This window comes from Dromaius novaehollandiae, chromosome 33 (genome assembly GCF_036370855.1).
Source record: "Dromaius novaehollandiae isolate bDroNov1 chromosome 33, bDroNov1.hap1, whole genome shotgun sequence".
In the NCBI taxonomy this organism is placed as follows: domain Eukaryota; kingdom Metazoa; phylum Chordata; class Aves; order Casuariiformes; family Dromaiidae; genus Dromaius; species Dromaius novaehollandiae.
The window spans coordinates 447914-461917 of record NC_088127.1 but is presented as its reverse complement, the minus strand read 5'-3'; the positions used below and the strand labels follow the sequence as shown (position 1 = coordinate 461917).

The 14004-nt window shown below is 67.4% G+C and overlaps 1 protein-coding gene across 1 annotated transcript; it reads left to right on the top strand.

The window, feature by feature from the left end:
* The first annotated feature begins 1750 nt into the window (after positions 1-1750).
* RASAL3 (RAS protein activator like 3) lies at positions 1751-13948 on the top strand. The gene is made up of 18 exons (XM_064499329.1): positions 1751-2165; positions 2845-2969; positions 3070-3154; positions 4646-4725; positions 4819-4907; positions 4983-5115; positions 6007-6105; positions 8144-8698; positions 9459-9603; positions 9907-10051; positions 10585-10821; positions 11400-11601; positions 11753-11856; positions 12316-12628; positions 12707-12829; positions 12901-13100; positions 13419-13494; positions 13597-13948. The coding sequence occupies exons 1-18, from the start codon at positions 1751-1753 to the stop codon at positions 13741-13743; spliced, it is 3273 nt and encodes a 1090-aa protein (XP_064355399.1). The 3' UTR covers positions 13744-13948.
* The last annotated feature ends 56 nt before the right edge of the window (positions 13949-14004 follow it).

The window sequence follows — 14004 nt, the reverse complement described above, 5'->3', positions numbered from 1 at the left end:
AATGACTCCCACTGAGCAGAACACATGGCGTAGAGCACGCCAGTGTGCCCAGACCCCTCCCCACGATGTTGGACCCGCTGTGGCGTGCCGTAGCTCTCCCCTCGCCCCGCTCACGCACCCCAGGGCCGCGGCAGCAGCGCGCGAGCCGGCCCGGCTGGGCGCGCGGAAAACCAGCGGCGGGTGCAGAGGCGGAGGTGAGGGTGTGACTGAAACTCCCGCCCGGTCACATGGGGAAGCCGCGGCAGGAACCGGGGCGGCCCCCGGCAGCAACCGGGGCAGCCGAGCCCGGGCGCCGCGGCAGGCAGCGAGCGGCCGAGGTACCAACTGGGGTGGCGGGGGCGGGGGGGGGGACGGAACACAGCGGGTGGCACCCCGGGGTGATGCTCCGCCAGCGGGTGCACCCGGATGACGGCGGGTGCTGGGGCGGCCAGGAGCACCGGCTGCAAGGAGACGGGTGATGGGGAGGTGACACCGCCGGTGAGGGGACCCCCAAAGCGTGCACCCCCCCCCCGCACCCCCCACCCCACGGCCTGGGCACCCACCCCAGCTCGGCGCTCGGGTGCTGGGACCCCCAGTTTGGGTGCTGCCGCGGTGGCACCCACTTCACTTCACCCCAGGCCTGGAGACGGGGGGGATGGATGTCACCGCGCGGTGGCCTTGGGGTGCAGCCAGCCCCCCCCCAAACCTGCACCCACACGTGCACCCTGGGGTGGGGGGCACCCATGGCCGGGGCCCTGCGTCGGAAGGAGCAGGTGGCAGGAGGAAATGCGGTGGCGGCGCTGGGGAGACGTGTGGCCGCGGCGCCAACGGAAGCATCTCCGGCACCCGCCTGCACCCGGGGCCAGGGTGGCTGCAGGCCACCCGCCCCTGGTGGCGCCCTGCGCCGGGGCCACCGCGCCCCGGTGTCACCGAGCCCCGGTGCCACCGCGCCCTGGCGGGGCCACGCGGAGAGACCGGTTCGGTGCAGGGCAGGGTCCGGCGTGGGCACCCAGGGGGGTGGGTACCGCCACCTCTGTGCCATGAGCACCCATGGGGATGTGGAGGCCCCTGAGCGGGCACGGCCACCTCCATGCCATGAGCACCCATGGGGACAGGAGCCCCTGAGTGGTCACGGCCACCTCCATGCCATGAGCACTCACGAGGATGACGAGCCCCTGGGTGGTCACGGTCACCCTCAATGGATGAGCACCCATGGGGACAGGGAGGCCCTGGGTGGTCACGGCCACCCCGTGCCACGAGCACCCATGGGGACAGGAGCCCCTGGGTGGTCACAGCCACCTCCATGCCATGAACACCCACAGGGATGGCAAGCCCCTGGGTGGTCACAGCCACCCCCATGCCATGAGCACCCATGGGACAGGAGCCCCTGGGTGGTCACAGCCACCCCCATGCCATGAGCACCCATGGGGACATGGAGGAGCTGGGTGGGCACGGCCACCGCCGTGCCATGAGCACCCATGGGGACAGGGAGGCCCTGGGTGGGGATGGCCAGCCCTGTGCCATGAGCACCCATGGGGACATGGAGGCCCTGAGTGGGCATGGGCACCCTCGTGCCATGAGCACCCATGGGGACACCCCATCTTGAAGGGACCCTTTTCCATGCCAGAAAGCCCAGGGTGCTGGACAGGAGTGCCTGGACGTGGGTGTCCTCTTAAAGGTCCCCTTGCCACCCCCCTCCACCCCGGGCTGCCATCCCATCCCGCGGGCACCCCACAGTGCCATGGCCACCACAGCTGTCCCCGTCCCACAGATGGAGGTGGAGAAAGCCCCGCCGGGAGCTGAGATGCTGCTGAAGACCTACAAGTGGCGGACGGCCGCGGCGGGCGAGCGGGAGCCCGAGCGGGGCACCGCGTCCCCGGGCAGCCGGCCCTGGGCCCGGCTCCAGGGCTGGAAACGTTCCTACAGCCAACCCGAGTCCGACGGTCCCGAGGACGGCGCCGGAAAAGGCGGCTCCAGCGCCAGGACCCCGAGCCCGGCCAAAGCCAGCGCCCGGCGGTCCCTCTTCCAAAGGGCTTTTTCGGCCCCCTCCAAGGTGGCCAAGGAGCCGCGGGGTGCCGAGGGGGGCAAGGCCACGCTGCAGAAGTACCTGCGCTCCATGTCCAAGAGGAAGGGTCACGTGGAGAGCGGGGCCAGGGCGGAGCGGGTGCCCCACGATGCGGCCCCAGGTATGGGGGTGTCGGTGGGGACGGGGCCTGCTGGGCTGGGGACGATGGGTGGTGGGTGAAGGGCTGGGAGTAATAAGTGGTGGGTGATGATGGAGGGTGATGGTGACAGGTTGAGGTTGATGGTGATGGAGTGGGTGGTGGATGATGATGAAGGGTGATGGTTTGGGGGGGTTGATGGATGGTGGGTGATGATGCAGGGTGATGGTGACAGGTTAGGGGTGATGGGTGGTGGGTGATGATGCCAACCATGGCACGACCGTGGCCATGTGCCCCAGCATTGCCACACTGATGGTGGCATGGCCACCACCATGCATCCCCCAGCACTGTTGCTCCAACTGGGGCACAACCGTGGACATGTGCGCCCCGGCATTGCAGCACTGATGGTGACATGGCCATGGCCACATGTCCCACATCACCATTGCCCCACCTGTGGCACAACCGTGGCCACGTGTGCCTGGCATCTCAGCCCTGATGGTGACACAACCAAGGCCATGTGTCCTCCAACACTTGTCCCAACCATGACAAGGCCATGGCCACGTGTGCCCTGGCATCACCGCACTGATGGCGACATGACCACGGCCACGTATCCCTCAGCCCCACCACGGGGACCACGGGCAAGGTCAGGCCTAGCAGTGCCGTGGCCGGTGGCCACCCGTGACACCCTGCTCTGCGCCCGCAGCCCCCGAGAGCAGCCACGGCGTGCCACCCATCCCGCTGGCCCCCATGCCCGACGCCCCGGTGTGGGATGTCTCCAACTTCTCGCTGGTAGATGGCCAGCTGGTGCTCGTGGGCAGGGACGAGGAGGTGAGGCTGGCAGCACCGTAGGAGGCCCCTGGGCACCCTGGGACCAAAGGAGCCACCGAGGTGGGTGCCACGGCGGTGCCTGACCCGTCTCTGCCGTCAGGTTTTGTTCAGGAGCAGGAACCAGACCGGCAGCTCCATCTCCGATGGCACCAGCCTGCACCTGGCCGGTGGCAGGAGGGACCCCGGTGAGCGAGCCCGCCACGGGACGCCACGTGCTGAGGGGGGGGTTGCACACGTGGATGTGGGTCCCGTGCGTGTGGGTGCACCACCAGCATGGCCCAGCGCCGTGGATCGCAGCCGTGCACTGTCCCGTGCCACGTGTTGCACTGTGTGACGTGTAGTGTGACGTGTTGTGTCCCTTGCCGTGCACCACGCGTTGTGCACCGTGCCGTGTCCTCTGCGGTGCGCCACGCCGTGTGTTGTGCCATGTCCCATGCTCTCCATCATGCCACGCACCATGCCATGTCCCATGCTGGGCACCGTGCCACGTGCCCTGCTCTGCACCGTGCTCTCCGCCACGCTTTGCACCATGCCATGACCCATACTCTCCATCATGCCTTGCACCATGCCATGTCCCATGCTGTGCACCATGGCCGGCACCATGCCACGTCCCATGTTCTCCACCATGCCGTGCACCACGCCATGTCCCATGCTGTGCACCATGCCATGAACAATGCTGTGTCCCATGCTCTCCATCATGCCCTCCACCATGCTTTCCACCGTGCCATGTCCCATGTTCTCCACCATGCCATGAACCATGCCCTGCACCATGGCATGTCCCATGCTGGGCACCATGCCATGTGCTGTGCCCTGCACCATGCTCTCCACCATGCTTTGCACCATGCCATGTCCCATGTTCTCCACCATGCCCTGCACCATGCCATGTCCCGTGCGTGCTGTGCACCATGGCATGCACCATGCCAGGTCCCATGTTCTCCACCATGCCCTGCACCATGGCATGTCCCATGCTGGGCATCATGCCACGTGCCATGACCTCTCCACCACGCCATGCCCCATGCCACGTCCTGCACACCACGCCACGTCCCACGCTGTGCTCCACGCCACGCTCCACAACATGTCACCTGCTCTCCACCGTGCCACGCACCGTGCCGTGCACCGTGCCGCGTCCCATCTGCGCCCCGTGCCCCCCACCCTGCCCCGCGCCGCGGTGCGCCCCGTGCCGCGCACCGCGCCGTGCCCCGTGCACGGAGGAAGTGCTCGGCGTGAGGATGCCTTGTCACCGTCACCGCTTCCTCCGGGCTGCTGCGTGTGCTGATGTGAGCGATAAGCGCCTTCGGCTTCCTCCCCGCCGCCCGGGGCAGCGCGGGCAGACGGCACCGCCGCCAGCCATGGGGCCCCGGCGCTGGCTGCTGTGCACCGCGCACAGAGGTGAGTGACCGCCACGGTGGCCCGTGGTGTCCCCTGCCACCGACCCGGCCCGGAGGGACTTCCCCGGCGTCGGGGCTCGGCGGTTTTGGGTGCCTCCCTCCGCGTGGAGGTGCAGGATGGAGCCGGGCGACCTCTCCGGTTGAGGATGCGTTGGAGCACGGTCAGGACCTGAAGGACATGGACATCTGGGTCCTTCCTCGGGTGCTGGCACGGCGGGGAGGGCGATTCACCCAGATTTGCCCCCATGGGTGCAAGGGACTGACCCAGCACCCCCTCCGTCCTCGCAGAGCCGCCCACGGACGAGCGGAGCGGCCGGGCCGCGGCGAGAGGCGCCGAGGGCGAAGCCACCCAGTTCGGCAACGTCAAGGTGAGCGTCACCCGCCCACCCCGGGGCCGCCGGGTGCTCGGCCGCTGGGTGCTCAGCGCCGGGGGTGTCCGCCGCCCCCGTTCCCTTTCCCAGGGGCTGCTATGGAAGCGGCTGCGGGAGCGGAAAGGTCGCGCCGGGGCCAAAGCGGAGCCAACGGCGATGCCCGGTGCCGACGGCGAGAGGTAGGGTGCCGCGGAGGGTGCCGCGGGCGTTTTGGGGGGTCACCGGGGTGCTCGGTGACACCGGTGTCCCCGCAGAGCCCCGAGCCGGAGCGGCTCCCGCGAGTCGCTGCTGCCACCGCCGAGCGCGGCCGAGCTGGACCTCACCGGGGACAACGTCATCGTGCGGCCGGTGCACGGCAGCATCGTGGGCGAGAAGTTCTGCTTCCAGGTACGGGCGCCCGCCGGACCCCCGGGGCACCCGGCACCCCCAGCGTGGCCTTGTGTGGGCACCCAGCACCCCCAGCCCAGCCACATCCAGGCACCCAGGGCACCCAGGACCCCCAGTGCGGCCCCATCCAGGCACCCAGCACCCCCAGTGTGGCCACATCCAGGCACCCAGGACCCCCAGGACACCCAGGACCACCAGCACTGCCCCATCCAGGCACCCAGCACCCCCAGCCCAGCCACATCCAGGCACCCAGGGCACCCAGGACCCCCAGTGCGGCCCCATCCAGGCACCCAGCACCCCCAGTGTGGCCACATCCAGGCACCCAGGACCCCCAGGACACCCAGGACCACCAGCACTGCCCCATCCAGCACCCAGCATCCCCAGCACAGCCACATCCAGGCACCCAGGGCACCCAGCACGGCCCCATCCAGGCACCCAGGGCACCCAGCACGGCCACATCCAGGCAGCCAGGGCACCCAGGACCCCCAGCACTGCCCCATCCAGCACCCAGGACCCCCAGCACAGCCACATCCAGGCCCCCAGGGTACCCAGCACCCCCAGTACAGCCCCATCCAGGCACCCAGCACGGCCCCATCCAGGCACCCAGCACCCCCAGCAACCCCAGGACTGTTCCATGCAGGCACCCAGGGCACCCAGGACCCCCAGCACAGCCACATCCAGGCACCCGGCACCCCCATCCAGGCACCCAGCACCCCCAGCACGGTCCCACCCAGGCACCCAGGACCCCCAGCACAGCCCCATCCAGGCACCCAGAGTCCCCCCCCCCGGGCCCCACGATCTCCCAGCGCAGCCCCCATGCCAGGGTCCCCCTGGGCACCCTTGGGTGCCCCCGGCCCCCCGCGACACCGCCAACGGCCTCCCCGCACCCAGGTCATCACCAGCGAGGGCAGCCGCTCCTTCGGGTGCGCGTCCCTGGCCGAGCGCGACCGCTGGATCGAGAACCTGCGCCGCACCGTGCAGCCCAACAAGGTGGGGCCCCTCCTGTCCCCTGTGTCCCCTCCTGTCCCCTGTGTCCCCTCCTGCCCCCCTGCATCCTCTCCTGTCCCCCGTGTCCTCTCCTGTCCCCCTGCGAGTTTGGATGTCCCCTCCTGTCCCTCCGCCAAGTCCTCTCCTGTCTCTCCATCCCGCTGCAGATGTGGCCACCTCGTCCTGTCCCCTGGTGTCCCCTCCTGTCCCTTCATCCCCCTAAGGATTTGGCCATCCCCTCCCATTCTCCCATGTCCCCTCCTGTCCCCCGTGTCCCCTGGTGTCCCTCCATCCCCTTGCAGATTTGGCCATCCCCTCCTGCTCCTCCATGTCCCCTCTTGTCCCCTGGTGTCCCCTCCTGTCCCACCATCCCCCTGAGGATTTGGTCATCCTCTCCTGTCCCCCTCCTGGCCCTCCATCTCCCTGCAGATGCCTCCATCCCCTCCCATCCCCAACGTCCCCTCCTGTCCCTCCATCTCCCTGCAGACGCATCCATCCCCTCCCATCCCCAACGTCCCCTCCTGTCCCTCCATCTCCCTGCAGATGCCTCCATCCCCTCCCATCCCCAACGTCCCCTCCTGTCCCTCCATCTCCCTGCAGATGCCTCCATCCCCTCCCATCCCCAACGTCCCTTCCTGTCCCTCCATCTCCCTGCAGACGCATCCATCCCCTCCCATCCCCAACGTCCCCTCCTGTCCCTCCATCTCCCTGCAGACGCATCCATCCCCTCCCATCCCCAACGTCCCCTCCTGTCCCTCCATCTCCCTGCAGATGCCTCCATCCCCTCCCATCCCCAACGTCCCCTCCTGTCCCTCCATCTCCCTGCAGATGCCTCCATCCCCTCCCATCCCCAACGTCCCCTCCTGTCCCTCCATCTCCCTGCAGATGCCTCCATCCCCTCCCATCCCCAACGTCCCCTCCTGTCCCTCCATCTCCCTGCAGATGCCTCCGTCCCCTCCCATCCCCAACGTCCCCTCCCGTCCCTCCATCTCCCTGCAGATGCATCCGTCCCCTCCCATCCCCAACGTCCCTTCCTGTCCCTCCATCTCCCTGCAGATGCATCCGTCCCCTCCCATCCCCAACATCCCCTCCCGTCCCTCCATCTCCCTGCAGATGCATCCGTCCCCTCCCATCCCCAACATCCCCTCCCGTCCCTCCATCTCCCTGCAGATGCATCCGTCCCCTCCCATCCCCAACGTCCCCTCCTGTCCCTCCATCTCCCTGCAGATGCCTCCGTCCCCTCCCATCCCCAACGTCCCCTCCCGTCCCTCCATCTCCCTGCAGATGCCTCCATCCCCTCCCATCCCCAACGTCCCCTCCCGTCCCTCCATCTCCCTGCAGATGCATCCGTCCCCTCCCATCCCCAACGTCCCCTCCTGTCCCTCCATCTCCCTGCAGATGCCTCCATCCCCTCCCATCCCCAACGTCCCCTCCTGTCCCTCCATCTCCCTGCAGATGCCTCCATCCCCTCCCATCCCCAACGTCCCCTCCTGTCCCTCCATCTCCCTGCAGATGCCTCCATCCCCTCCCATCCCCAACGTCCCCTCCTGTCCCTCCATCTCCCTGCAGATGCCTCCATCCCCTCCCATCCCCAACGTCCCCTCCCGTCCCTCCATCTCCCTGCAGATGCCTCCGTCCCCTCCCATCCCCAACGTCCCTTCCTGTCCCTCCATCTCCCTGCAGATGCATCCGTCCCCTCCCATCCCCAACATCCCCTCCCGTCCCTCCATCTCCCTGCAGATGCATCTGTCCCCTCCCATCCCCAACGTCCCCTCCTGGCCCTCCATCTCCCTGCAGATGCCTCCGTCCCCTCCCATCCCCAACGTCCCTTCCTGTCCCTCCATCTCCCTGCAGATGCATCCATCCCCTCCCATCCCCAACGTCCCTTCCTGTCCCTCCATCTCCCTGCAGATGCATCCATCCCCTCCCATCCCCAACGTCCCCTCCTGTCCCTCCATCTCCCTGCAGACGCATCCATCCCCTCCCATCCCCAACGTCCCCTCCTGTCCCCCTGGGGCACTGACACTGTCCCCCGCCCCAGGACAACTGCGAGCGCGTGGAGCTGGCGCTGAGCCTCTGGGTGTACGAGGCGCGGGACCTGCCGCCGCGACGCCGCCTCCGCTGCCAGCTCCACCTGGACGGCGCGCTCTACGCCCGCACCACGGCCAAGGCGGCCGGCCCCGGCGGCGAGCTCTTCTGGGGCGAGCTCTTCCAGCTGGCCGCCCTGCCCCGCGCCCGCACCCTCACCCTGGCCTTGTGCCGCGAGGACGACGGGCGGCCCCGCGAGCCCCTGGCCTCCGTCACCGTCCCCTTGAGCGAGCTGCTGGCCACCGCGCGGCAGCCCCTGGAGCGCTGGTACCCGCTGAGCGGCCCCGGGCACCCGTCGGGCCGCGAGCGGCCACCGGCCGTGAGGATCCGCGGGCGCTACCAGGAGGTGAGGGTGCTGCCCATCGTGCGCTACAAGGAGCTGGCCGAGTTCATCACCTTCCACTACCGGGAGCTGTGCGCCCGCCTGGAGCCCGTCATCGCCGTGCGGCACAAGGAGGAGCTGGCCGGGGCCCTGGTCCACGTCCTGCAGAGCACCGGCAAGGCCAAGGTGGAGTGGGTGCTGCTTGGGGTGCCGTGGGCACAGCCCGGGGTGCATTGGGAAGGGTGGGTTGGGTTGAGATGGACATTTCCCAAGGTGGCATGGACACGGTGGATATGGGGCAAGATGGGCATTGCCCAGGGTGAGATGGGCATGGTGGGCACGGTGGATTGGGATGAGTTGGACATGGCTCAGGGTGACACGAGCATGATGGGTTGGGCTGGGAGGGGGTGAGATGAGCTTTGCTTAGTTGGTTGAGCAAGTTGTGAGTACCAGGAGAGCTGGGCACTGCCCAGGCAGGGATGCTTTGGGATGCGAAAGGTGATTTGGAAGATGTCAGAAGAGCTGGAACTGCCCAGATGAGTTTGGGATGGGATGAGTTGGCACAGCATGGCATGGCATGGATGAGTTATGGGTGCCAGGAGAGCTTTGGCACTGCCCAGGTGGGGATGGGATGGGATGGGATGGGGTGGGAAAGGTGATTTAGGGGGTGCCAGAAGAGCTGGAACTGCCCAGACTGGTTTGGGATGGGATGGGATGGCATGGCATGGCATGGCATGGCATGGATGAGTCATGGGAGCCAGGCACCACCCAGGTGGAGATGGGTTGGGTTGGGACGGGATGGGAGGAGAGGGAATGAGATGGGATGGGACGCGAAAGGCAATTTGAGAAGTCCCAGCAGAGCCAGAAGCTGTCTAGGCCAGGTTGGGCAAGGTAGTTTGGGGCCACTAAGTGCCCCCCAAGCCCACAGATGCCATCCACCCCACAGGCCTTCCTCATCGACCTCGGCGTGGCTGAGCTGGACCGCTTTGACGACCGTGAGGCGCTCATCTTCCGCGAGAATACACTGGCCACCAAGGCCATTGACGAGTACATGAAACTGGTGGGGGGCAAGTACCTCCAGGACACACTGGGTACGGGGCTTTTCAGGGCATTATGGGGTGTTATGGGATGTTACAGGGTGCAGGACATGTTGGGCATAGCCCGGGCGTTATCATATCTAATGGGGCATTACGGGGGCTGCAGGACACGCTGGCCATGGCCAGGACGTGTAGAGATGCTACAGGGCGTTATGGGGTGCAGTACACGGTGGGCATGTCCAGGGCATTGTGGGGTGCAGGAAACCTCCAGGACATCTGCAGGGATGTGGCGGCGGGGCTCGTGGCCTGTGGTGGTGGCTGGGTGGTGTCCTCACGGGCTGTCCCCGCGTTGCCCAGGCGAGGCCGTGGCCCAGCTCTGCACCTCGGACGATAGCTGCGAGGTCGATCCCAGCAAATGCGCCGGCCTCGACCTCTCCGACAACCAGAACAACCTGCGGCAGGTCTGCGAGGAGACCTTCCAGCGCATCGCCGCGTCCTGCGAGTGAGGGCTGCGCTGCGCCGGCACGGGGATGGGCACCGGCATGGGAACGGGCTTGGGGATGGCATTGGCATAGGCGACGGGACAGACATGGGGATGAGCTTGGAGGCTGGCGCTGGGACAGTAATTGGGATGGGTCCCAGCACCAGGACGGGCATGGGGACATCCCCTACATGCCATGGCTTGGCCATGGGGCAGCAGGGCCATCTCCTATGTGGGCATGGGGTCAGGCATGGGGACAGGCAACGGAACAGACACGGGGATGGTGTTGGGGATGGACACTGGGTGGTCATGGGGATGGGCAGTGGCACCAGGATGGGCTTGGGGATGGGCTTGCAGATGGGCACTAGCTCTGGGACGGGCATGGGGACACACACCAGCACCAGGAAGCACTTGGGGACAAGCTTGGGGACACACATGGGGAGGGGCACGAGGATGGGCATGGACATGCCATGGTGCGGTGGGCACCACAGAGCCTGGAGGGGCTCCGGGGACACCCACCGCCCTGGCACCCCTCATGGCATCGTTCCCCGCAGCGCTTTCCCAGCGGAGCTGGGCGAGATCTTCGCGGCGTGGCAGGAGGAGTGCGCGGCGCGGGGCAAGGAGGGCATTGGGCAGCGCCTGGTCTCGGCCTCCCTCTTCCTGCGGTTCCTGTGCCCCGCCGTCATGTCGCCCAGCCTCTTCGGCCTCGTCCAGGAGTACCCGAGCGAGGCCACCGCTCGCACCCTCACCCTCGTGGCCAAGGTCATCCAGAACCTGGCCAACTTCACCACGTACGTCCCAGCATGGCACCGGTGGGGAGGGGACACCCGACGTGCCTGCCACAGCAGGGCTGGGCATGCCATCGACCACCATGGGACAGCAGGGATGTCCCCAATGTGCCATGGGGCATCAGGGACTTCTCCTATGCCTCATGGGGCAGTAGGTTTGTCCCCCACATGCCATGGGGCAGCAAGAGTGTCCTCTACATCCCACGGAGCAGTAGGGATGTCCCCTAGGTACCATGGGGCAGCAGGGATGTCCCCTACATGCCACGAATCATCCATGGGGCAGCAGAGGACTTCTCCACTCTATGCATGAAGCTGGCATGTTCTCACCACCAGAGCCTTGTGTGTGACATGGTGGCCTGGCCTGTGGGCATGCTGGTGGCCTGGTCCAAGTACATGGCAGTGTCCTAGCCCATGTCCTGGCCCATGGGATGGTGGTGGCTGGTCCAAGGACATGGCAGTGTCTTGGCCCGTGGTCATGGAGGTGGCTTGGCCCGTGGTCATGGTGGTGGCTCGGCCTGTGGCTGTGGCAACGCCTTGGCCTGTGGCCTGGCCCACGAGTGACCAAACACCGTGGTCTCCAGGTTTGGCGAGAAGGAGGCCTACATGGGCTTCATGAATGAGTTCCTAGAGCACAACTGGAGCACCATGACGGCCTTCCTGCAGAGCGTGGCCAACCCCGAGAGCAGCGCCCACATGGCCACTTACGACGGCTACGTGGACCTGGCCCTGGAGCTTGCCACCCTCCACCTCCTGCTCTGCGACATTTTCTCCGGCCTGGACCAGGTGCCACCTGGTCCCACGTGTCCCCAGGGGTGGCCAGCGAGACCGGCTGGCTCCTTTTCCTCATGTGCAGAGCTGGGCACCCACTGCCACAGACGGTGCCCACCCCATGGCCACCTGCCAGCCCCATAACAGCCCCGTCTTGCGCCGGCAGGCCACGCAGGAGGAGCTGGAGCCACTGCCCACCATCCTCACCGCCATCAGGGACGGCACCCCCGTCCCTGTCTCCGTCCGGCTCAGCTCCATCATGGAGCAAAGGTACCGGTGGGGGGACACACGGGGCTGGGGGATGTGCAGGAACAGGGGGTCTGGAGGGGCTTGAGTACAGGTGACACCAGGAATGGTTCTGGTCCTGGCTGGGTTGGGGTGATTCTGGTCCCATTTGGGTTCAGGGGTTGGTTCTGATGCTACCTGGATTTGGGGTGATTCTGGTCCCAGTTGTGTTCAGAGGATGGTTCTGGTCCTAGCTGGGTTCAGGGTGGCTCTGGTCCTGGGTGGGTTCAGGGGATGGTTCTGGTCCCAGGCAGGTTCAGGGTGGTTCTGGTCCTGGTTGGGTTCAGGAGACGGCTCTGGTCCTAGTTGGGTTCAGGGTGGTTCTGATCCCAGTTGGGTTCAGGGTGTTTCTGGTCCCTGTTGGGTTCAGGGGATGGTTCTGGTCCCGGTTGGGTTCAGGGGATGGTTCTGGTCCCATCTGGGTCCTTCCACCTCCCCGTGCAGCTCAGCGGAGAGCTCCAAGCCGGGCTTCGTGCTGCCGCGGGACCTGAGCAAGCACAGCCCCCTCATCAAGAGCCAGTCGCTCATCAGCATCCGCCGGGTCCGGAGCCGGGAAGACGGCCCAGAACCGGAGCCGGAGCCGGCGCCGGAGCCATCTCCACGGCCGGCCCGGGAGCGCAGGAACGTGCAGCGCACTCAGAGCGTGCCGGCGCAGAGCAAAGCCGCCCGGCGCCTGCGCAAGCAGAGCAGCGTCGAGCACGTGGCCGAGCCGCCGAGCGCCAACGCCTCGGGTCCGTCCGTCCCCCGCGACACCCCGGTAAGGAACCGCCGTGGAGGCGGCGTGCACCCAAGGGTGGCCGAGCCGGGCGGGCCGTGACGGGTGCCGCCCTCCCAGGGTCGTTCCAAGCTGCGGCTGTCGGCGTCGCTGCCCCGCAAGTCCACGGTGCCGTGGCAGCGCTACGCGGAGGAGGCGGCGGCGGGGCCGAGCGAGCTCTATGCCATGCGGCCGCTGGAGAAGGTAACGCCGGCGCGTCCCATCCGCGTCCCCTCGGTGGGTGCTGGGCGCCCCGTTCACGCTCGTCTCCCCAGCACGGGCGGCTCATCGAGGCGCTGCGGAAGGAGGTGGCCGAGAGCCGGGAGAGGCAGCGGGCGGCCGAGGCCCGGGTGGAGGCGGCGGAGGCTCAGCACCGCGGCCTGCGGCAGGAGCAGGCTCAGCACCGCGAGCAGCTCGAGCACCTCCGGCAGCAGCTGGAGGAGGCCAACGCTCGCTTGGCCAACCTGGGCGCCAGGTAGGGACCGTGGCGGACGTGGTGGCCCCGGGAAGTCCCAGCACCACAGGGGTTGCACCATGCACCCAACTCTGGGCACCCGGTGATGATGAGGTCTGCATCATGCACCCACCTCTGGGCACCTGGTGATGATGAGGTCTGCACCGTGCACCCAACTCTGGGCACCCGGTGATGATGAGGTCTGCACCATGCACCCAACTCTGGGCACCTGGTGACGATGGGATCTGCACCGTGCACCCAACTCTGGGCACCGGGTGACGACGACACCAGGGCTGCAAGCTGCAGGTTGAGGTCTTGATAGATCCTGGTCTGCTCTAGGTTGACGTCCGCCGAGGGCACCCGCAAGAAGGACCTGGAGAGGCTGAAGGCCAGCGAGGAGAAGGGCAGAGCGCTGGTAAGAGCCAGGAGACGGGCAGCTGGCTCACCCCGGGTGCGGGCAGAGCCGGGTGAGGGCCCCGGTGTCCCGCGGCAAGGGGCTGACATGGTGGCCTTGCAGGAGAACCGGCTGTTGGCACTAGAGCGGGAGCATGAGGAGCTGCGCGGTGCCATCGCCCAGCTCCGGGGCCATCCCGGCAGGACGGCGCGCCGGGCGCTGCTGAGCTGGGACGAGAACGGCGACGATGCCCAGGCCACCAGCGTGTGACGGCCCCGGCGCTGGGACCAGCATGGCTCCGCTCCCTTCATCCCCTTTGGTCCCCACCGTGTACCCGTTGCCCGTCGGTGGCCTGGCACCCGCTGTCACCTTCACCAGCACCCGGAGCTGCCTCTCCCTGGCCCCTTCTGAGGGTTGTTTAACCCCCATCTCCCAGGGTCTCCTGTCCCCAGGCAATAAAGTGTCGGTGTTGCTGCGATAAAGTGCTGGTTGTGTCCTGCCACCACGGCAGGCCCCTTGTCCCCAAGCCCA